Source organism: Temnothorax americanus, unplaced genomic scaffold (assembly GCF_048541705.1).
Source record: "Temnothorax americanus isolate GAGA-0224 unplaced genomic scaffold, ASM4854170v1 Scaffold33, whole genome shotgun sequence".
Taxonomy (NCBI): Eukaryota; Metazoa; Arthropoda; class Insecta; order Hymenoptera; family Formicidae; genus Temnothorax; species Temnothorax americanus.
The window spans coordinates 528,415-553,260 of NW_027509475.1; the positions used below are offsets into that span (position 1 = coordinate 528,415).

General features: G+C 42.9%; 1 protein-coding gene and 1 long non-coding RNA gene across 11 annotated transcripts in view; one reads left to right on the forward strand and one right to left on the reverse strand.

The window, feature by feature from the left end:
* Positions 1-24,846, reverse strand: part of Scgdelta (sarcoglycan delta) — a 305,491-nt gene that overhangs the window by 167,833 nt on the left and 112,812 nt on the right. For 4 of the 5 annotated variants that reach the window (XM_077413414.1, XM_077413412.1, XM_077413413.1 and 1 more), the window contains one exon: positions 23,131-23,313. The exons of the other annotated variant lie outside the window; for it this stretch is intronic. In XM_077413414.1, coding sequence (XP_077269540.1) covers positions 23,131-23,313 — 183 coding nt within the window. The remainder of the gene's footprint in view (positions 1-23,130; positions 23,314-24,846) is intronic. 5 annotated transcript variants of the gene reach the window in all.
* The window catches only part of LOC143901273 (uncharacterized), a 210,700-nt gene that overhangs the window by 163,194 nt on the left and 22,660 nt on the right, over positions 1-24,846 (forward strand). For 3 of the 6 annotated variants that reach the window (XR_013258036.1, XR_013258034.1, XR_013258035.1), the window contains one exon: positions 20,817-20,981. The exons of the other annotated variants lie outside the window; for them this stretch is intronic. This is a non-coding gene — a long non-coding RNA (uncharacterized LOC143901273). The remainder of the gene's footprint in view (positions 1-20,816; positions 20,982-24,846) is intronic. 6 annotated transcript variants of the gene reach the window in all.

Genomic DNA, 24,846 nt, shown 5'->3' on the forward strand with positions numbered 1-24,846 from the left:
GCGCGCGACTTTCTCAAGCGCTTTGTCGTCCTTATCTTGCATCTTGCACGGCGCACGTGCATTTCGCGCGCGTACAATCCGCATTCTGCGGAGGAAGTCGAGCGCGCACCCCCTCGCGCGTAAAATATGCAAAATCGCGACCAGTGCACCGCGAAATTGTAAACACCGAGAGCGAAAAGTGGCGCGGATATACTAACTACGCGCGCGAGAGACAATTTTTGCGATTAAGTAACCGCGGGCTTTAAACGGGACGTCGTTGAAGATCCTGCGAAAATTCGATTTTCCAGAATTATACGTCCGGAATTAAATACAGAATTGTGTATGTCCAGAATTAAACACAGAATTACATGTCTCTTAACCCTCAGTTACCTCACCAAGTTCTGAGAGACTGCGCGTTGTTAAAACGGGGAGGGTTTTTAAAACGTTCATAAAACCCTTGTATCTTTTTTTTAGTCAGTACTACGTCAATTTAAAAAAAAGCAAATTTTTTTGTTTCTTCAGAAAAACAAGTTTTTTTTTTTTAAATAACATTTACATTTTTTAATTTGGAATAATCTAACTTGCACAGTCTTATAGATCTTTAAAAGATGTATGGATAAAAAAAAAGACGTTAAATTGATGCATTTGTCTTAAAGATACGAGCTGGAGAAGACGACATGGGTCTGTCAGACCCTGGTGAGGCAACAACGGGTAGTGAAAACGTAAGGTAACTAAGGGTTAATTAAGTCTACATATAGTAGACATAGATGTGAAGGTAAGAGATATTTTGGTCTTTAACTACTTGTTACATTTTATACGATAGTTTACGATATATAGCAAAAGCCAGAAAGGCACATACACTTACACAAATATATTTTATAAAATTGATTATTAGATATACGTAGAAAATAAAGTTACATATATATATACGTAGAAAATAAAGGTCTCTTCTTTATACAGGAGCAGAATCAATTTTACTTTTGTAATTAATCGACAATATCTTATAAACTATAAATTATCCGAAATAAGTTATTTTCTGCTCATTTAAAATGCGGAAGTCACTATTAGTTTTCAAACAATATTAAATATCTCGCTGCGGTTTTTTATGAAAAGATATTGACAGTTATGTCGACCCACGAATTCAATTAAAATATTTAATTGTAAGAATGGAGATCGGAGCAAGATCAATTTTATTTTCGTAATTAATCGGTTATCTTGCCAACAAGTCGCCCGAGATAAGTAACTTTGCACTCGTTGGAAGCGTTGAAGTTTTATCATTCAAACGAGCGCGATATTATCTAGCTGCGATTTTCCTGTGAGAAGATATTGGCGATCGTATCAATCCGTAATTTCGATCTAACGCGGTGAAGTCGGTTGGCGCACGCACGCCAATATGTTTATCTTCAAAACACGTGTATTACATGTGTTTTCGCACCAATTTTTTTAGAACGTGCACGAATCTTGCGCATGCGCGCCGGATTTTTGAAACGCTACAACTCGACGAAAAATTGACGTAGCGACATGCGACAAAAAACAAGTTTCCTCGGTTTCGTGTTCTGCAGCTGTTCATGCTAAATGCACATTCTCTTATCGTGACACATATATATGTCTGATGAGATAAGGAATGAAACAATTGATCTATAAAATATAAAGAAAAGTTGTTGATAAACATATAGAAAAAAAGAAAAATAGAAAGATTCGCTATGGAAATGAAATTAATACAATGTGAATTTATTTTAAATTAATAATCTTTAAAATGTTCCAAGTTAATGTACTTGACAAAATATATCATAAACAGCGATAAATACTTATAAATCAGTATCCAGTATTTTAATTAGTTAATGTCTAAATTGATCGCTGCCATCCATCAACATGGATATTGGCGTCAAGCAAATTGTACACATATTCGTATCCGAAGGAGATCCCTATTATAAGGGCTACTATTTCTTCGTGGAACAAGCGTGGACGATCACCCTTCGTATCATCCTATCGATTCAGTCGAACAGTCCCGACAGGTGACAGCGGAAGAAGAATATCCCAGGGCGCGCGTGTCGTGCGAGGCGTCGTCGTTTTAATACAACTTTCGATTGGCACCCTCGGACCGTCCCCTTCAGCGAATCCGATACCGGCAGCCGAAGACGAGGGGTAGTAAATCAGTCGGGAGTGCAACTCGAGGGTTCGGCCGCCCATCAGGACAACACGTACCTCTCTCTCTCTCTCTCTCTGCCATCTATATTCGTGCACGCCGTTCTCCAAAGCGGCGCCCCCCTCCTCGCCGCCCTCTCACACCCCCTCGACAGCAGCTCGACGTCTCGACGCCGCAACCGCTACCCTGTAACCGGCATGAGGAGACCCCCTGCCTCTTGTAACCCGTCCGTCCCCTCACCCTGCCACCTCTTCCCCACGCTGGAAAGGCACGATACACCTTGTCGTAGACTCCGAGATTTATACTCGCGCGAAATCGAGTCTCCGATACCGATCGTATCCGTGACGCGAACGATGTCAACGGCGCCCGATGCGTTTCCACGTTCCCACGTGCAAAGCTTCAGCAAGATATTGGCAACGACAGTCCCTTTTTGAGGGTTCGTCGAACGGATAAGTATCATAAACAGTGACAACTCGTTGCGTTATACCCTTTCAGAGTTTCATCTGGAATATTGTCGTCGCATCAGTGAGAACGATCGATATTTCGATGATGCGGAATCGTTTCGCGTAATGCGCCTGTCCATGGACTCGCGAGTGACGACTATATCGAGCGATATAAAAAGCATCCGTGTTTCATGGCAAAAAGGGTAAAAGCAAATTTTGTTAACGCGCCGTGGCACATAACTTTTCGCGGACAAAATTTAGCGCAGCTTTCCATTAACGCGAGTACAGCGTGCTTTCCTGAAAAGCGTATATCTAGCTCTCATCTACGAAAGTAGAAACCTTACTCCATAATAATTCTCTCGTTATTGCTTTTCACGCAATTAAAATACTAGTTTTTCCGCTGGAATTGTGCGATACGACGTTATCTCGCGTGTTCGATTATATCATCTTTGCATGTTGAGCATGGCGGAAAAGTTCTGGTCCTTTATATCGAATCTAAAAAGCGGACTCATCTCACCCCAAATAAAATTTTTTACAGTTTTAAAACAAAGGTATTTTAACGGCAATATTTCGTATAATTGCTAGTCACATGCACAAAAGAAACACCTGACAAGTATTGTCAATACAAAAAATCGTACATTAATACACGCGAGATGTAATAAAAACCGTGCACAACAATAAATGTAACAGGTTTTTTTTTCGTAAATTCAATTAATCTATTGCGTGGGCATGCGGTTTAGCGAGTGCTTTAAAAATAATTTACCCCAGGCGCGCCCAAATCCAATGTCATACATCATACAACTTTAAATTAAAAAGTGAGCAAAAAGTAATATCTATACCTTTATTTATCGCAAAATAGTAAAAGCTTATAGAGCCTCTGTGTTTGCGCCGAAAAAGCGCAGAAATAAAGAAAATCAATTAATCCGCACAGTATGTTACCGTTGATCACTATAGAGAAGCCGGTATTTTTCCGTATTTCGTTGAATCGCGATACACGGTTCTTATTTTTAGCACATTTACTACTCCGAGGATTATTAAATCCGTTTAAAATCGCGCGAGATTCAACGTTAATGCGGCGGTTTCGTGTTTGCGGGCATTTGTTGGTCCGTTTCTTTCTAAAAGGGAGACCACGATTTTGACGTTCACTCATTACGAAACCCGGGTTTAACGAACAAACCGCTCCATGCGCAAACAACGCGGGGGTGTCGTCATTAATAGTTTATGAAACAAGATAAAGAGACTCAAACGCGCAGTCGCCAACTGCTGCTTGCTATTTTATCCGCTTAATATTCAAATTTTATTCTCTCAAAAACCTTATTATACTATTTTATTAATCCTTCTAATACCAAAAAGGGTAGCAAAAATAATGCAATATTTATAACTTCGCCGTTCTGCTAGACTCTGAATTTTTTAATGTTATTAGAAAATTATAAAAAAAATATATAAAATAAATGTTCCAATAATAGGAAATAAAATTTAATATTTCATTTCTTTACAATTCAAGAAACGTCAAAAGTAGGTAACTTTCTGATATTCTGTGTTATCATTAAAAGATTAATGCAAAATAAGTTTAATACACTGAGAAAAAAGTTGTTAACTTAACTAAATACGTTCAATTGATTATAATTTTTTTAACTGAAATATTTATGTATAATTTAAATTAAATACGACACATTAAATCTAACATGACGTAATTTGACTCAAATACTTAAATGTTTCAATTAAAGAAATAATAATCAGTTGAAAATATTTGGTCAAGTTGGCAACTTTTTTTTTTCTCAGTGTAACAACGCGATCGCACTTCCGGTAGATAGTTCGATCAGCAGCGGAACGTTCATGAAATTGCCTAGTCCAACATTTCGCCCTCCGCCACTTTGTCTTCAGTTCTTTTGGCGCGGAGTATTTCCATTTTATTCTCTTACCTCGCTTTCGGAGATAAACGGCTTACAACTCTCTCAATGCATCACGTTGCGCGGGAGCGAGTAATACGATGCTGTGTTTAACATCACTTATATTGTGTTACGGCACCGCCGGCAAATAAGTGATCAATTTATTTACCTCCTTCTCTATATCGCGGGTGGAATGCAGTAAACATGAAGTAATTTGTTGGCGAAAATGTTTCGCCGGCACGCGATCGTTTATGCGCCGCAGGGCGCGCGCGGCGCGGCGTGACGGAGCGCGCGCAGTGTTATTTCCGCGATTCAGAAATATGTAATAACTATACTCGGGCGAGCGTAATAACGCAATAAACTGTATCGAGCATAATTATATGAGCGCAGGTTTATGTTGCCACTCTTTCACGATGCACGCTGCAAAGTGTAATATATATTTTTTGTCTATGTCTGTGTGTATTCGACGAAAATTTATGACCGTTAACAAACGATAAATCGACTGAAAAATTTAATATTTCCGATGAATACGGTGGATCGTTGGGATCGTCTCAATTTCTACTATCTTTTTTTTTTTTCGATACATCTGCATTAATATGTTTTTCCGTGAACAGCGAGCGTTATCTCTCGTCTTTAAAATCAGCGGTTGTTTTTAGCAGCCGTTAATGTTGTGTCTAAAGAAGATAGTTCTGGCGCGATACTGACGAAATATAAGAACGATGAATGATGGATGTAATTAGAGACGCTAATGCACGGTTAATTGATCCATTAATTATTTCCGCTTAATTATTCTCGAACCGGCCATCTTGATGTTAGTAGCTTCAATTTGTAGTTTATAAACTGCGAAAACTACTTGCGCCAATGAGCACAATCTATTATAATCACCTCGCAAGTTTTCCAAAATCAAAGCTATTAGAGCGGCATTATAGTTATTTAGTGCACGCGACTCTCCTTCACCGTCGAATCTCTGATGTATATCTTACCAGATTTCAAACAGATTTCCGTCTGTCCACTCGTTTCCGACAATCGGCGACGAGCGAGCGAAAATTGTTGCGCATTATTCACGAACACAGCGGAGCCGGCGAAAACACGACAGCGAATCAATTTTATTCGAAGCATGAGCCGCTGATTTGCTCGTTTTATCGATAGCTCCGGCGATCCGGCGCGGACAAAATTGCCGGAATAAAGGGGCGCAATATCGACGCGAAATTAACAAGGAGCATAAAGGCTGGCGGGACGAAAGGACGGGGAGAGGAGGAGGGGACGAGGGAAAGAAGAGCCGTCGGACTCTCCGAGACTTTCGGCGGCTGGCTGTGGCGAAATCCAGAAATCGATTGTTCGGCAATAACAATTCGGTGCACTCAACCGGGAGAGACGGGTTTCGGGTCCGGAGCGATGCGTGTCGGCGTAATATCTGTGAGTGCATTTTTCCGCGGATATTCCAGACGGACCGCACGCCGGCCATTCGGCTGGCGACTCTTGACGTACAGAATCGAGGTCTCGAGGCACTTAGTTCCGATTTGACGCGGCGTCCCTCGGACTCTCGCTACCGCGACCATTATTACCGCACGCACAATGCGCATGATGTTATACCGCGCGAGTGGAACAAAGGCGACGACGATATATTCTCCCAAATCTTCGGAAATGCGTCCCGACGATGAATCTCTTGGAGAACGTAGGGATCGTCCTCGCGATCTCATTAAAGAAGAAATGCCGAAGATAAATCGCGAGAAAACACATAATATTGAAAGAAAAATCTTTTTTCGAATGTAATACGAACGCATCTACACGCAGATGTCGCAACGTTGTATTTTAATTAATTAACTTCTCATCTCGCTTTTTCTCTCAGTATCTTATTTCTATTTGTGAGAACTGACTAATTAATTAACAAGTATTTTATCGGAGACATTAGCAGATTAAAATAAAAACTGAATTTCTTTTTATATAAGTTACTGCTAATTATTATGGAAGCTCCAGCCGAAAAATTAAGATATATATTAAGTCTTAATTTCGCTTTCTCCAATTTCTGCATCACGCGCGAGCGACGAGACAATTGATTTCTCACATCTACTCGCATGCGCCCGCGACACAGGCCGCTAGTACGGCTCGCAATTTTGAAACAGAGGATGCGTTGCGCCGAGCAATTTAATTTGCGCGTTGCTCGTGTACGCTCTTGAGGACGATAAAAATTCGTTTTCGAAGGCGCGCAGCATCCGTCCGTCCGTCGACATCCCACTCGTACGTTTTACGCGGACATATATATAGCGCACACGCGACGACGACGACGACGACAACGACGAAAGCGACAAGTTACGCGTGCAAGCACGCGTGCAATCCTACGGCCGCGGTGTGTTAAGATTCTATATACATCGTAAAAGGCTCGTATTTCCGCGATTTGGCGGCGCGACGCGCACAGAGACGAAATAGCGAGTTTTCCAATCGCATGCCGCGCCACGCCAAAAAGATGACGCGCGCGCGAGGCGAAACTCACCTACGGTCGTGCGCGGCGTAAAAATCACCCCTTTCCGATAACTCCCCGGAATATCCAACACTCGAAACTTTACATCGGAACGTTTCAATCTACGTCGAGGAATAAAAATGGAACGTCCCCCCGGCAATGCGAAAAATGTATCCTCAAGTTTGAGCGTAAATTGTATTACGCAATTTTATCACGCTTCGAGAAAACATGTGTTGCGAATGTTGAAAACATTTGATATAACCGCCCGACATTATCGAGATTTTTGATCCAGTTAAACACCTCTTTTGCCCCCCAAAAAAAGAAAAGTGAATAAGAAAGAAAAACAATTTCCGGCGGAAAGTACCGCTTTCACGAAAGTCGACGCGGACGCGTTTGCGCATCTATTAAAATAAGATATATTCTCGTGTCGCGCTAATCTCGGCGCGCGCGGAAGCCGGGACGCGTTTACTACCCCCGCACGTGTTATTATACGTCTTCCCATTTACGTCGCATTCATTATACGCATGCGTGTGTAAGCCGCGAAAATGTATTCCTACCGGGCGCGTATAAGGAATGCGTCGGGTCGGGGATACGTGCCCAATTTAGCCGGTAATCCCGACGGCACGGCGGATGCAAACGTTTTTACGTTTATATGGCTGGTAATTCATAACGTGGCGTAACGCCTCGCGATCGCGAGCGAGAACGCGGAGCGTGCATGGAGAAACCCGGGACGGTGGGAAGGAAAGGACGACATTCGCTGATACCGAAGGGGCGAAGAAGGGAGGGACGGAGGTAGTTGATTCGGTCGCGAGAGAGGCTGCGCGAAGAACGAAAGGAAACGAGAAACGAGTGGCACTACAGAGGGGTATAGTTGCGAGTGCGCGCGATGAGGGAGGGCGAGGGGTGGTGCGAGAATAACTAACATTGATGGGGGAGGCGAAGTGGCAGGCTGCACAATGTTGGAACGAGAGACGCGTAAACTTAATTGACAAGCACAGGTGGTGCTTAAACCTGACTACCCTTCGCTCGTACTTAACTACTTGCTGGAGGCCCCTTCCGCCCCGCGCGCTCGCTCCCGTCTTTCCTCGCGAGTCTCTCTCGCTCTCTCTCTCTCTTTCTCCTTCCCTCTCTCCCTCTCTCTCTCTCTTTTCTTTCTCGCGCGCGCGCTTTTACTCTCTCTCTCTCTCTCTCTCTCTCTCTTCCTCTCTGTGTTTCTCTCCTCTCCTTTCCTCGTCGCAGCGCGGATCGAACAGCCGTATTCCTGTTTGCCGGATCCGCGCTGCAAAATTGCAACCACCGGCCGAATGAAGTTTCGCTTGCTCGACGAAGAGGCGAGGAGGCGGCGAACGCGCGGCGAGCGAGGCGGGAAAGCGGGTCGAGGGAAAATTGGAAACGCGAGCCGAGCGGAACGGGAATCGAACCGATTTCAGAAGCTCGGTCGTCTCGAGGTTTACCATCACGAGAGCGTACGTAATATTTCCTCTGCGGCGCGAGCGCATCTTCCGCGAGCCGCCTCCACATCCCGAAACATCGTATGTACACACCGCGCGCTGCCGGGATTATCTCCGTAGATATCGGTTAAAACACGACGCTGAAGATGACCAAAGCGACGATGCTGCGAATTGAACTCTGTAGAGGTATAGAGATAACTTGCGATGGTTCCGCTGTGCGGAGAAAACGCTTGAAATTGAGACAGAGAAGAAAAGAAAGAGAAAAAAAGAAAAACCGACACTCGTAGCCATTGCATCAATTATAAATTCAGTATATTATACTGAATATTTTATAGCAGTATTTGTCATAATTAATCAATATAATCAGAATAACTGATGGCCTGTATTAAAGCTATCAGTGCAATAAATTGTTTATTGATATTTTTATTAAAACGTACAAAAGATACAAGGTATCGATATTTTCTAAATGCGATGAAGGTTTGTAATGTTATAATTTATAGCATGTATAACATTGTAATTCCTGCTTTCAACGCGGCGTGTCCGGTAGGTTGGGAGGTTCATCGTTCGTTAATCTTCGTGTCAAACACTACCATATGAATCTTTAATCGCTCCGATTTACGGTACTTGAAAGGGGTTTGGTGGGCGCGGCGTCGCACCCTCGTCGGGACACGTAAAAAGTTAATGAGTTTCCTTCCGAAGTCAAGCATAACGCCGGTAGGCGGTAACGGAAATAGCCGAGGAAATAGCGAAAGATATTGGAATATACATTTCACGCAGAACGATTTACCGTAATTATAAAAACGCAATTATAGCGCGCAAAGTACACCATATATATGTCACGTTTTCGCCATATTTTAAAATAACGCTAGATTTTATAGAAGAAATCGTTGTCACAGTTGAGAATTAATTAAAATTAATCGTAGACTCAATACATTCAATAATTTATATTATAATATCAAATACTTTTACTTCGCCAGTGAGAGTAGTGAAATTACAAAAATCCTTTGCTGCGACCAAACTGGCTAATATTTATTTAACAAGCACAACGCGTTTTTCAACCGAGATTCCGGTCCTTCTCAAGTGCGTACAATAAATCAAAACGCTTGCAAAACACTTCATTATACACAATGTGGCAGCAATGAGTCTCTACGAACTAAAATACAAAAAAAGTAAAATAATTAATAATTCGGTTACCTCTGCCTTTGTTTCTCACTCAGTCGTCTGTCGTCACCTATAGTGAACGTTCCTCCGAATTTCACGTTTGTTAATATGACTCGCATATCTTTTATCGTCTTTGACGCACAAAACATGTAAGCGTTGCTATTTTATTCCTGAGTTTACTCTTCGTACGTCATTTTAGTTTGTTAATTTATTAATTATTTTACTTTTTTTTTGTATTTTAGTTCGTAGACTCATTGCTGCCACATTGTGTATAATGAAGTGTTTTGCAAGCGTTTTGATTTATTGTACGCACTTGAGAAGCACCGGAATATCTCGGTTGAAACGCGTTGTGCTTGTTAAATAAATATTAGCCAGTTTGGTCGCAGCAAAGGATTTTTGTAATTTATATTATATTTATATAATATAAAGAAAGAATTTTTTTCCCGCGAAATATGTACGAAATATTCGACGAAGCGTCGTTCTTCTCTCTTTCTTTCGCGATCGATCGCGAATATTATGAACAGAATCTTGACTGTGCCACTATATCTGAGAGCCGGGGGGTACATATACACCGGAGTGTCAGGATGATTTCTGAGTCCCAGTTACACGTACGCAAAGAGTTTCCCGATCGCAGTTCTCGTCGACCATCGTATAATATCGACCACCTGCAGTCGTGCGCAGGGAACTGAGAACGCGCGTTCCCCCCGTCGTACTAAAACAAATATTTGTCCGACAGTGATGCGATATATTTTCCGTTGCAAACAGCGCGACGGTACGATAGTAATTCCTGCCGAAAGCGTTACGTTCCGCGAGAGCGTGTAAGGAGAAAAATAAATGTGTTGGCAAATAGCAGAGACCAGTTAACAAAAGGATGCAGTGCTGATGCGAAAGATCGCGTGCACGTTGACGCGCGATCGTAATAGCGGGCTGTTGAGCTCGTTTGTTAAATTCAATTCAAGCGGGTATAATTACCTACGCGAATTTGTATTTTGCGACGAAGGAGAATATTATGTTAGATTTTATTTCAAGACTATTATATATACAACGGTGATCAACCGCGATAATAATTATTAATAAATCAAAGATTTTTTTACCTAAAGACTTGCAAAGATAGGACTATTGAAAAATATTAATATTATTATTAGATATATAGATAATTACTAATAATAATTAATATTTTATATTTGTGTTTATTTTATATATACAATGGAGTTCTCATAAACAGCGCATTATTTGCTTATTACTTTCGACAAAATATTCGCGACAAGATTTACATGTTCGCTGACACTCTTTGGCAGCGAGGGGAGAATATTTCTGGGAAAGCGGAATGTACGCGGAAAGCCAATCGAAGGGGATGAAAAGCAGGAGCAGCGATTCGACACCGGCTCGGCGCGGCGCGCTCGCTCAGTCAAGGGGGTCGACGATCATTTTGATCGCCAAGCTCGACGTTAACCGAATCTGCGGCGCGCGCGGTAAATGGAATTAACGATTCGCTCGTCTGCCCAACCACGAAACGGCCTGGCACGACGTGTCCTGTCTCTCTTAATCTCTCTTATTCGCACTTCGCACCTGATGCATTCGCCATTGCTGTTGTTCCGAAAGTGGTCCATATCCTTTGACCTCGCCGAAACGCTTCGCGCAATGATCAAGAAGAATGCCAATTGAAGAGTATATATACATAAATAAATATGTCGACAATAAAAACGTTAATCACATAAAGCACTGTTAATAACAATCTAATTCATTATGGGACTCTTCATCAATACAATGGCTAATTAAACAGCAACTCAAAATAGTTGTATAATTTCAGCAATTGCAAATTGCATAATAGTTTATCGTATAAACAATTAATCAAGTCATTAGTCAAATTACTCATTCCCTCCCCCGCACGGTTAATTTTTAATAATATTTTAGCATTAATTCTCTAACAATAAATTTGAATAATTTGTGCGTAAAAAGTTTCGAATGTTATACACAATAAAATTTTATAAAAAGGTAACCGGTAAACAAGCCTTGATGTTTCTCTGTAAAAAAGCAGATGATTTGATTGGCGTACAAATATTTTGTTCTTTTTGTTCTTTTTGACTATTTTGTTTGTTGACTATATTGATTTGTTCTTTTTTTTAACTAAATATTTCTTTAAATAAATTTACTATTTTTAAAAACGTTAAATTTCTTGGTTCAACAAAATTATTTTATTGAGTTAACAAAAATGATCATTAACTTAAAAAAAAAATGATTTTGGATGATACCATTTTCAGAATTTAATTATTTCATTTTGTTCAAATAATAGACGTGTACTTCATTCAATAAAATAAATAATTGGATCAATAAGTTGAAAAAATCAACAAAATTGTTTTGTTTTGATTCTACAAAATTTTTTCCTCAATTTACAGAAACATGAAGCTTCTTCGTACGATTTTCTGTAATTTTAATTTAAAAAATTGATAGTATATAATACGCAAAATAATGACGAAACTTTGTTAGTTTATCTATATATAGAATAAACTCGGGTATAAAATGGCCATAGAGGAAAGATGGCCAACCCATGTTCATTCGATGTTTCATGATGAGCTATATTGAAAGAACATAGATTGGCCACCTTATACGAGTTTACCCTAATATAATATAATTTAGTAATTGTATTAAATAATTATATTAATAATTAAATAATTAAGACGTTACGTCAACATGTCGAATCTTATTGGTCGTCACGATTGTATTATACGCGTTGCAATTGATATGTACAAAAATATTTAGAATACCCGGATTGATAAAACAATGGTACTATTTTTGCGCCATGTTGTTCGACGGTATTATTATTTCTTCTTTTTATATATATATATATATCCGTGAGAAGCTATAGAAAAACGTTGTGCGTGTTTATATAGCGCCGATTAATGTTACAGCGATATTGAAAAAAATAGCGGACGGCACGCGGCGCGGCGTACGTCGATGCCGAAAATGCAAATGCCATTTTTACCGCGATGATCGAAACAAAACTGCGAAATACCAGTGGCGAAAATCGCAATCCATTTACGTTAATTATTCGTATTGATTTACCCCGTTTGTCTATAGTTTCAATCAACGATATTTCTATTTGAACGCGATACGTTTCAGGGAAGATTCGAACGTTGCAGCATCAATAAAAAATCGCATCAATCACGTATAATCTTTTCCAATTGCCCCGCGGCTGTAAAATTTTCCGCGTGGCGCGGCTCGGCCCGCGATTGGCCGCGGAACGCTTTGCACGCGCGGCAAGCTTTTAACGAGTAAAAGGCGTCAGAACGGAAGAAGCACTTTGTGTCCGTCCGTCCGTCCGCTCGCGTGTACGCTCTTTCTTGTATACGCGCACTCGCGTCCGTCGGTCGAAGGGATGAGGCCGGTCGTAATACCGACGATACGGTAACAAGAACCGGGGCCGGTGAGCGAGCGAGCGATGAATTCAGTTTACGATGCCTATTTTCCAGGCCTGGATACGCCGGCGCTATCCGGATACTTTATTATTGTCGCTACTTTGAGGCTGCAGAGTGGTGTATGGCTCGCGCGCGTACATTGCACTCGCGTCGAAGAGATTTCCGCGATAGAGATGGAAAGAAGGATAGCCAAGACGACGGCTTGCGTGTTTCCGCCTGAGAAATGAGACGGGGTCCTGTCGGCTGAGATATTTCTCCGTCGCGGCCCCCGCGATGGGCATCGCGATCGAGAAACGGCGCGAGAAACGATCGAGATCGAAACGATGCGCTGCGTCGTGAAATTAAACTAGAAATCTTCCGAAGATTCTAAAAGTAGGCAATTTACTCCGCTTTGAAACGTTCAAATGTATTTAAAAACATTTTATCCATGGATCTGATACCTCAATGCGATTTTGTTAATGTAAAAATTAAAGAATTGACGTCCTTTTTAGAATTTTTATGCAGTGAAAGTATTTATTGTACTATTTTTGAAGATATTATTATTGATGATTTTTATTTCTGTTTTTTCACGTTTTCCTGATGATTGTATTAAGTTATATTTCACAAATTAGATTCCGCAAGAATTAATTGTATACTTTCTTTAGAATTTCGCGGCATTTGTTGATGGATATTCGTTCCGAGGATCGTACGAGTTAAGCCAAGGCTGCTTTTAACTTTCTTCCATAGCCGGCTGAGCGTCGTTCGCTCAGCAGTAAAAGGAAAACGTCGGGGCTCGTTAAAAAAAAAACCCTTTTTCCCCCCGTGTATACCCAGGTGCACGTACGCGCACAAAGGTGCAACCAGGCTTCCGGCCGGTACGCGTGTTACGACCATTAATAAATCACATTTAAGCGTTTGTCGTGCACGTAACGTTAAAGTCTTCGATCTGAGAGCATGAGAACTGCGCATCGCCGTTTATTACTTATTCGCCAGTGGCAATTTGCGAATCAAATTAAATCTCCCGTAAAATACCTCGAAATATTTATACAACCACTCCCCACGAAAATATATATCCGGAAGCGGCCAGAGCGTATAGCAAGAAATTGATCTTGAACATTTCTTTTTATTTTTATGCTAATATAGTAACAAGAATTACACGTTAATTTATATTATGCGTCCTCTCGTTTGTTATTTCATATATAAAATGTACGCGTTATTTCCGTATTCCTTTTTACTTTGTGAATTGCATACCGATGAGAAAGCGTGCAATGTTAAATCACAAGATTCATCACATCTGCGTGACGCGCAGTGACATGCTTTCTATTATGGTTGTATCCCCGGAGGCTGTATAGATATAATTCAGGATTCCCTCTTATTTTTCGCCGGAGATATGTTCCGGCATTCCGCTTGACTCCGGCATCTCGGAATCTTCGTGATAAAGACGCGGGAAAACGGGGGAGAGCGCGTGTTACTGATATCACTTTAATAATAATTCAACATTTCTTACGGCGGAATATACGCGAATACGCAGATGTCGCGCGTCTAAACTAGAATTAGATTTATAATTGAATAATCGAAACACTCCGAGTATACGATTGTTTTCGAGGAACGTGCAGCCACCGTAGTTTCCCGGTGGCTGGTAAACAGCGTGGGATCTCTGCGAGACAATTCGCGTGTACAAAAAAATTAGGCGGAATATATATTATACTATTATTTCACCATTATATGAGCGCACATAGGATTATGAAGTGGACTAACGCGCGTTTATAAAGTGAATATATAAAGAGAAACGCGTTTCACGTCCCTCTCTTGCGGCGCGTAAGAAAGCTTAAAGTGGCAATCTGGACGAGAGGGTGCGGAAGGAAGAATAAGAAGCGCCGAAAAAGAAAAAGGACAGAGATAAAGAGAAAGAGGGGAGGGAGAGAAAGGAAGAGAGACAGAGAGAAGGTTATTAAGGAGATTATGGACGAGTAGTTGCGCGAACTTCAAAGGACCAATTCCCATTTTCAATTTGCTTCGGGGTAAGGGAAACGGGGGTCAAAGCCAAGCCGTTCTACCGACGCCGACGGCGCGGCGGTTACAACCTTGTCGTCCGACCATCGGTTCCGCGTATTCTCAGCGGCTGTCGAAGAATCCCATTTCGAGAGTTTTCCCTCGGAGGTACGTACCTCCGGCGGCAAGACGCGGCTATGAGGAAGCCTCGGAGAAAGCCCATTCCCGAGAACGCGGGCGGCGAGACGAGACGACACGCGTGTCTCGTTCTTATAAATACGTAAATGAAATGTGCCCCTCTCTCGTCTAACCGCGCGCGCGCGCACACACCTCCACCTGTCGCGTTTGAACACGCGCGAGATAGGAAATGTCGCTTTTGTCGACGATCCAAGCGATGAAATTTCGCGAGCGGCGAACCAGCCGGCATTTCCGAATTAATTCGTGTATCGAGGTACATTATCGTTCTCGAGTCGCTCGAGGCGAAAATTAACATGTAAAACCGCGAAGACGCGCACGCGGACTTTAAGTTTCGCAAAAGAGGATTCTTCGAAGTCTCTTTTGCTCAAAAAGTATAGCGCTTAGCGTTTTCAATTATATTCCATCTCCAACGGCGTCCTGAATTATTCCGTAAATAATCTGTGGGAATCTCTTGAACGACTTCGAACTCTTCGAAAATAGGTTTCCACGGACTTCCACCGTCATGAATTTCGAAAACGCGCGACGACTCCGCGGAAAATCTCAAGGGCGTGTAACCGTCGGAAATATTCAGAGCGAATCTTGAGCTCTCCGTGCCTTCAGGCCAGGATTCAGAACTCCACAGTAATGTCGGGTAAAATTTTAAAAAACAGTCGTCCAAAGTTTCCCTTTATGATTTTCCCTTTTATTGATTTACGTACAGGAATAATAAAGCCAAGTGCATTTTTATAACCGCGATGCGCTTTTACTTCGTTTGTCGCTAACTTAGAAAATAAGTTCAACGCCGCGCCGTTCGATCAAATAGCTGCGAACGCTCCGCTCCGGCTCTGAAAGCCTCGACAATCCGCTCGACATTCGATCGTCGCAGAGAATGCCGATTTCATTCGCGGCCCGTAGACCAGCCTCGATCTGGCAAATCATCAATCTCTCGGCCGAGTGGCACTAATTCAGCGCCCTTGTCCCGCGGTCTCCTCGTCAGCCTCGAACTTTGTACACTCCCGCCACTTAGGCGACGTTGTACGGAGGACAGGAAGGTATTTCGTTCGTGCCGGCAGTCGAATAAATAGCCGTCCATACATCAACGCCCTTCGTGATCGCGGGACTTCCACACGGCACGGTCGCCTTAAGGTAGGCGTCTCGTTACGTGCTAGTCATGTGACTGTTTGTAGGTTTTCACGTTCAGAAATATATTTCAGGCAATTTTTGCTAAGGAAAAAATAATTTTATGACGTATGGCGTAAAATTTCATACGTGACAAAGTACGTTACTTTTTCCAAATTATGTGATTTTTCTCATTTGACTCCGTTTTGATCAGCTGATCGTGCGAGTCGTCGAGAAAGGTTACAAGTGAGGTTACATCTCTTTTTCGATTGAATTTTGACACGTACTGAGAAAGGGTTTCAAAACGCATGACAGGGGTGTCAATCACTATCCACGTCGGCTATAAGAAAGACGAGCCTCATAACCTGCAACTACGGTGATTAGCCAGCGGCGTTGCCAAGTCATCCCAACTTCACCTCGACCAAAAAATGTCCGCTCGATTACCGCATTTTCACTAAAATAAACTAAAAAATTAGCAGCGAAATCTCCGGTAAACTATATATTTTATGGTTGCATCGGATTCTTCGAAATCTAATGTACAAAAACAATGTTTTTTCTCACTTCATCTAATCGACAAATGCGAAAGTATGTGATTGAAACCGTGATAGAACCTTCTTTTTCTGGCCGTCTGTATGAAGTAATGCAAACGTTGTGATTTTCGAGATCGATTTTCTAGAGTAAATAGTCGGTAAGGAGCCACAGAAAAAATCGACTGCAAAGCTGATCATATAATTTGATATAAAATCCAAAATCGAAAACTTTATCTAATACATGCCCTGACGAGACGACTATACCTTAACATTGTCTACAAGTCGATGGCTGAGAGGCACATTCGCCGCTCGTGCCAAGACAGGCAGTCAGTCGGCAAGAAGGTACCCGATAATCCATGATATCCTACAAGGATAGAAAAGAAGGCCAGAAATCGCTGCCCGAGCGTCATTGTTCTCAAAAAGCAATTAACCGCGCGATATGCTCGCGTGTTTTCTTCACCGGGCACGAATTTAATTTCGCGTTTTGAACAGGAAAGGAAGATCCGTCAGTTTATTGGAAAGATAAGACACCGTCAGGAAAGAGCATATTAATTTCATGGATCGTCAATTAACAATTTTATAGTTCAATTTACTTGTTCTTGTTATTTTGAATCCTTATTAGGTCGGTTGAAAATATACGACTGCGATGACGAGAATTCTCGTTATTTTGGACTTTGCGTTCGCTGCCGCGAAAATGGATTTTCTCGACATGAAATATTTATCACTGAAGCAAAGTGTAACCAGAGGTTTTTTTGGGTATGCTGAACATGATTTTTTTATCCAATTTGCAAAATGTTGCAAATAAAAATATAGCTGTCAGAAAAATACAAATTTTCGAATATTTTTGTCATGAGATATTTTGTCACATTAAAATTTTACAATGAATCAATGACTAGAAACAAGGTACATTTAGAAGTTTTTGGGTGTGCTAAACAGAATTTTTTTTAAAGTCATATTTGAATGAAAATGTTTAAACAGTTTTATGACAAAATATTTTTTAACTTTGACTTAAAATTCGTCATCAGCACCAAAAAATCCCTTTATATAAACTTTCATTAATTCTCGAGAATCTTTCGTTTTAGGTATTTTAGGATCACTCGTGGAAAATCGTGTGGCAGTCAAGGGATTAACAAAGTTTTACGAAATACGATTGATGCAAAATATTCATGGATGTTCAAAAGAGAAGGAACAATGAAATAAACTTCGACCATTTTACGAAATCCGAAATACGGCATGACGAGAGCAGCCGTGTTATTATTCTTATATCACCCCCGTCAGAGATGGTGCTATATACGTCAACGGGAGACCGCCAGGGGCGGGCCGATAATAATTTCAACAGCGCGGGCACACAAAGTAGTAGAAGAAGCACCAAGAAGAAGTCCCATTCATCCGGCGCTCGTACCGGAAACTGACAAAACAGTTGATACGCCATGATATAGCAAGCCACGGGAATACGAATGGACGTGGGTGAATATAGGAGGTGCGAATGGCGTCGAAGGGGAGTTTGAGCAAAAGTCTCCGGGGTCTCTGGTTGGGCGAAAGAGAAAAAAAGAGATAGAGGGAACGGAGAGAGACAGACCCCGATATGAGAGATGGACTGAAAGAGAAAAAGATATATAGAAAATGACGGAAGGTACGCGGTAAGCGAGAAAGTGACGGCGGGATGGCGAGGGTGAAAAAAAATATTGGTGAATACGAGAGACGGAATCCCAGCGGCACGGGAAGACAGGGAGAGAGAAAGATCGAGGGAGGCGGAGAAAACATATCGCACACTAAAATGTCATCGAGCAATCCTGATTTACGGCGACGGCAGGGAAATCGGCAGTGTGGGCAAACTTCGAGCCGAGCCCGCGCGCCCGGCCGGAAACCGCGAAATTTTTGTTCGAACTTTCATCGGCGCGTTTCGCGGACGGCTCGCGATAAAAAAGATGTGTCTCGTCTCCTTCAACCGCCGTTGATACAGGGGGAGAGGAGGAAACGAGGAAAAGTTAGGGAAGAGAAGGGAAAAACATTTTCGATCGGTTGGAAAATTAAATGAGAGATGCCGAGATCGGGCAAAGATCGACGAGAACGCGCCGGCGTGTTATTAAATCTTCCTTTAAATCGCGACGCGTGATGATGGGCGTAAATCTGCGCTGTGTAGAAACGTGGGAAACTGCGTTAGAGTACGTCGTTGAACGGTGCTTAACGGTCGATCTAATAGCGCCGTCATAACGCGAGACTAATTCTCCGGATTATGAGCGAGAGATCGGGAGGGAGGGGACAGGTACGCTTACTGCGACGGTTAACAAGAAGAATAATGTAGCTTCTACAGCAGTAATGTTACAACGAATACATTTAGCGCCTGCATTTAAAATAAAAATTATTTTAAAATTGTTATCTTTTACCAAAAAGTTGCGTTATTTTAGAGAATTGCCATTACAACATTCGAACAATATTTCAGCGTTATCGTTATTATTATTATCGCTTTTATTTCTATCTAGCAAGCGAGCCTTGCTTTTGCTTTCGATAGCTGACGAAGAAGATTACGCGACGAATACAATCCCGCGGCGAACAAGGGGCGTTGTCTCTCAAAGTGCCGGAACTCCGGTATAAATTGCGCGTACAATTAGCCGGTTAGACTACTAATTAGCGAAGGAGGCTATCTCACTTCGTGATACGCTTCACCGCGGTGCTAACCGCGGCGGAAACAATATTTGTCTTTGATTACCTTGGAAGTGTTTACGTAACGGGGTAAATAATGCTCAATTGCCGGCGCCGAAACGGCCCATATCGATTACGTCTTTCTGCAATTGCGCGCGAAAAAATATCGCGCTCTTCGCCGAGCGCGTTTCAACGCTAATTACCGAATTACCACTCGAATTAAGCCCCATTACGTATGATTGGCCCATTTATCGACCGCCACGAAGAACCGGCGGGCGCCGCGACAACGCACGAGCCATTAACGTTTCCCGACTTAATGCGTGAAACGAGGGGGGGTGCTTCTTAATTTGCTCTGGCTTGAATTATTGATCGAATCCGAACGGGTAATCCATTCATTCCCCGTTAATCCACATTTATTCCGAATAATCGAATATTATTAATAGAAGAGCGAGTCATAATTTAACATAATTTAAAACATGAAAAGCAAATTGGCTCGAATAAATATACAGCCACGGGAGAATTCTTGTATTTCATCCCTGTGCATAATGAAGTACGGATCTCGCGAGTGTAGGATTCGAGATCTAAAAATTTCCCCTGAAACTCTTAAATTAAATCTTCGCCGGATGAAAAGTATCTGAATAAAAGCTCCGGAGCTTTCTCTCTTAATAAATACGGACACGGGCGGGATGTGAAAGGGTTAGAATCAGCCGCGTCGATTTATGGCCCCGGACCACTTACCGCGTTTTACGTCCGCGACACAGAAACACGGGGGCGCGAATGAAAGGCGCAATCGCCACCGGTGGTCGATAATTTCGACGGTGAAATTCTCGAAGACCGTAACGACTTTCATCCGGTGCGGCTGAATAACTATGCAAATGCCCCAAACCCCGCCGGGGGTTAAGCAGGGGGGTTTTGCCGGCGATGCGGCGCCCTATAACCGCGCGCGCGCGCGGTCCCGGAGTTAAAACGGCGGGGAAAACGGAATGAGGGGGAAGAACGGGGGAGAGGCTCCATAAAGCTACACGCACGGCCAAGATTGACCTCTGATGACGTACATCGTGAAAAGCGTAACGAGATCCTTCCTGGCGCTCGTAGCCTCGCATTTTCCGCGAATATCAAATTGCCATCTGGGAACCACGGCGAGCGGCGAGCGTTCGGGATTCGTCCGACGGAACTTTTCCACCTCTCCGGAGAGCTCGCAGCCGCCCTCAAAGCGCCATTTACCTCGAACGGGAGGGAGGGGGTTCCACACACGGCCCTCTTATCCTTCGTTAACACTTGCAGAACGGACGTTCAGACAGATCGTGCCTTTCGAGTGCCCACAATTCCATTCATTGTGCATAACGCATGTCCAATACATATATTTCTCATATTTGCAAATTTTTATTTATTTTAGTCAATCAGTTAACTATTCGTTTTCATTTGGATTACAGAGAACAAAGAACGAGAGAACGTTTGAGCTTCAGTCGGGAATCAAATTACTGCTGGCTAATTAGCATCGGCGAAACTGGAACGTAATGGATAATAAAACCAAGATTGGACTCACCAGGCATGTCGGGGAGTGATCGGCCAAATCTGATAGATGTGTCTATACTCGAGTGGGTATATAAATTTTCAGGAGTCGCGGAACCAATAGCGGCTCGCGTCTCGTATAATTAATCACGGTGTCGTAACGGAGCTCCCGTATCGAAAATCGTTTCGAGTCGTCCGAGCCACGTCATGAAATATTTAAACCTCCAATGCCGAGCGACTAGGAAGATAGTCGTAATGCTATTTTCAGTAAGCCCGCCCGCTTGCGGTAGCCGAGTGTTGATGTATATCGCGGAAAGAAAAGCCGAAGAGAGAAATTCGCTGCAAATTACCCGAAAGTCGTTTCAGTAATATCCGCCGGACCTCCTCATATGCTCGTCACGCTCACGCATGTATGCACTCACGTATGGTATATGTGCCAATGGCCGTACGGAGTCGTACTAAAATGGTAGTCTCTCAAGCCTGTATCCATCGCCGTTAAATTAATAACCGTGCTATCCGCGTGTACCGAACTCCTCCGAAATATTACCCGACGCCCTCCGGGGCCCCGTTCATCCGCGCCCGGTCCCTTCTCCTTTACAGTATCCCATCCCCGGCCCATACAATCCGCCATATATCCCGCATACGTGGATTGCACGCGCACGCAGCCGCGTGCGGGTGACGAGCGGAATTCTGAATTCCGAATGTGCGTTGCCCGCTCCGCGCAATGAGAAGGGAGAAAGGGAGGGGACAGAGAGCAAGAGAGTCATCGCGTGTCTCCCACCAAAAGGGAGAATCACAATGCCAAAACGAGCCCGTATCGTCGTCAGGCCGCGGCCGACACGGGTGATAACGGTGAATGGCGCTAAATGCATCGGAATTAAATCTGGCCGATTCATTTTCGCGCCGATCTGACTCGGTTCAACTCGTTCTCGTTAGCGCTGTTTTTTTCCCCGGGTCATAAATCTGCTGTCCCAAGAAATGCGGTAGAGCAGTAGAGTAAAATAGGTTGATACTGGCTATGCCAGCCGCAACGCAGTTTCTATTTTTTTTTCTTCAAATTCTGTAATACTCCTGCATAGTCAGTAGAACTAATTTCGAGTAGATATCGATTTTTTTTACATTCACAGTATGCGTTACCAGCACAACATTCACAGGCCGATGAAACTGCGATTTAAATCTGCGAATTGATTGCTTGAAAAAGAAAGTTGGAGAGAGATATTTTTTCTGCAAACCAAATTTTTATATATACCTACATTTTCTTATCTCTTCTCCTGCCTAATTAATTCACTAATTTTGCGTCGAATTTCGTCTCAACTGGACGGCGCAGGTTGATTATCGGCAGCTCGATTTCGTATACTATTTATTTCGCGGCTTCGTCAATCTCCATGCATTAATTATTTCGAGAATCATCACCTGTCGCCGTGCGAATATGTCCGTCGCGGCGGCATAGGTATTTCCGTGCGTCAGCATGATGCGAAGCTTATGTCGGTTCCGGAGCGTGGCATCGATAGGCCAGGCCATTTTAATTTCGATTGCACCGTATCGACGCGCATCGCGGCATAATTCCGCGTGTCGTAAAAGTCGCGTACAGCTCGCGCGAATCGATTCCCCGTTATTCACGACGAAGTAATTTCAGTAGCGGGTCGCAACGCGCACTTCCACCGTAATTAAATCTCCGTATGTCCTCTGATTGCTTCATTAGCGCATTACTTGTTGTTGCATTCAACGATTGCACCTCGTAAAAGGGGCATACAGTAACCGGGGAATATCGACGGCAAAAGAGTGGCAAATCTCATCGCCGACATCGACGCGACATCGAGATTACAATTGAAGCGTGCAAAATTGAATAGCGCGATTAAAAAGCTAAAAATTCGTCAGTCTATTTGCGCGAATTAAACAAACCTTCGCGAGAATCGAAACGTTTAACGTATGAAATATAAATATCGGAAGTATAATATTATTATAAACTTTGCTAGAAAGATATTACGAACGGATTAAATAATATAGTTTTAAAAAAGCTAAAAATATGCACCCCACATAAAAAATTATATGTGTTGAGGTGATAGTTAATTGCCGACAATTCAAGAGTGAACTCTTCAAAGAATGAACGAGAATGTAGGTCGCGCGTATATTCCTCCGTTAATCTTTCAGAATTCAGGCGTCAATTTGAAACCCTTATTGATAAGTCACTTGACCGTGCTGTATGTGTAAGGCTTTCGCTGATGAACTACATACCGTGTGCGGCGACCATTGGTGAGGCCAGGTCTTGGTCTCGTGACTGCTGCCGACCGAGGGTTGACTTGCTAAAAAGACGACCCGTCTGTCGGTGCTGCCGGTTCCGGTGCCGCTGGTGGTCAAAAGGGCCGCCCTGGCCCTCGAACCGCCGATGCTTAACGTTGGTGACGTGTCCATTACGCCCTAAAAGCCAGACGCATTACAAGGGTCGTCGAGCTTCGGAAGCGGGGACATTCGTCGAAATCGAGGCAAACTTCGTAATGGCGCCAGGGTGAATTCCCTTTCCGCCAGCAATATAATGTAATATATTTCGTAGTAATTCCGTACGCTTAAACTATTGTAAAAGTCGCTACGTGTATTTTTATAGCGAGACGCGGGTAACTTGTTTGTTCTTCGAAAACAATGTTCCCTACCTTACTTGATAGAAGGTTCGAAGGCGCAAAACTTATTTGTCCAAGTGCAGCGATTTTGATTAAAATGCGACGCGGCTCGCGGAAGGAGAACGCAGTTTTTTTTTTATATTTCGCCGAGCGGATTTCGACTACTCGCGCAAGATAGCGACTTTCAACGAAATTCAATGAGGGTAATGAAGCCCGTCAGCTGGAGGATGAATGCAAGCCGCGAAATACGCTGAAAACGTGGCTTTCGTGTCGAATGTACTCCTCCGGGGAAGTATTAATCCAAGTTTTTCCACGCCGCGGTATTCATCGGCAGCGCCGGGCAACGGCTTAGATTTTAATATTATCGTGATTTTAATATTACCTCTCCCGCGCAATCAATAATGCACAAAGTCGTGTTTATTTTACGTCTGATTAAAATAAACGGACAAAGGGTAATGAATAAAGAAAATGTCAAAGAGCGGAAGTGAAAATTGCATCTCATTACTTAATTTCAGCGTACGTGAGTCCGCGTTCCGGAGTTAACAATTTCCAGGGACGTTTCCACTGTGCCGCTGGTTTCTTAAAAATTTCATTATCTCCTCTCGGAAAACCGTCGGCGTCCTCTTTTTTCCCCTCTATTCCTCTTAAGGTGGGATCGACCGGCGACTACGATCCAGCGTCGTCACCGCCGCCGCGAATGAAATCCGATGAGCGTAATCGAGCTCGTTAGACCGTCGAGATGAAAACCCCCCGAGTGAGCCACACGTACGTCGGTAAAGTTCGCGGGGGGTGGGGGGGGGGAGATGGAGCGCCGAGTACCGGAACGAAGAAGAAAACGCGAGGAGCCGAGAGTGCTGCGTTTTTCAGCGGGATTTACGGATCGTCGGCGAACATTAAGAGGAATGATGCGCGACCGCATCCCGCACGAACACGCGGGACAGACGAAAGAATGGCGGGGGCCGAAACGCGGTGCGGATCGAAGCCGGGAGTAATTCCGCCCGAGTTGAATTATCAAAAAGCAAACGTTACATCGATCGCTCGCGTTTTTATCGTCGCGAGCAAACATAGAGATCGTCGTTCGATATCGTATATCTGCATGAAAATTGGAACTCGTAAAAAGCAAAAATAAAGAGGATAGCCATAATATTGAAATAAATCTGACACTTCGATATCTTGCGACGATATATAAAACATGCTCGTAATTATTTCGTGAGTTTTCGGTGTCGCGAATTTTTAATTTATCCGCGCGAGATTTAATAAATTTAAAACTAAGCACGATTAAAATAATATATTAAATGATTACATAAGCGTTTTATCAGGACGTCGCATTTAGATA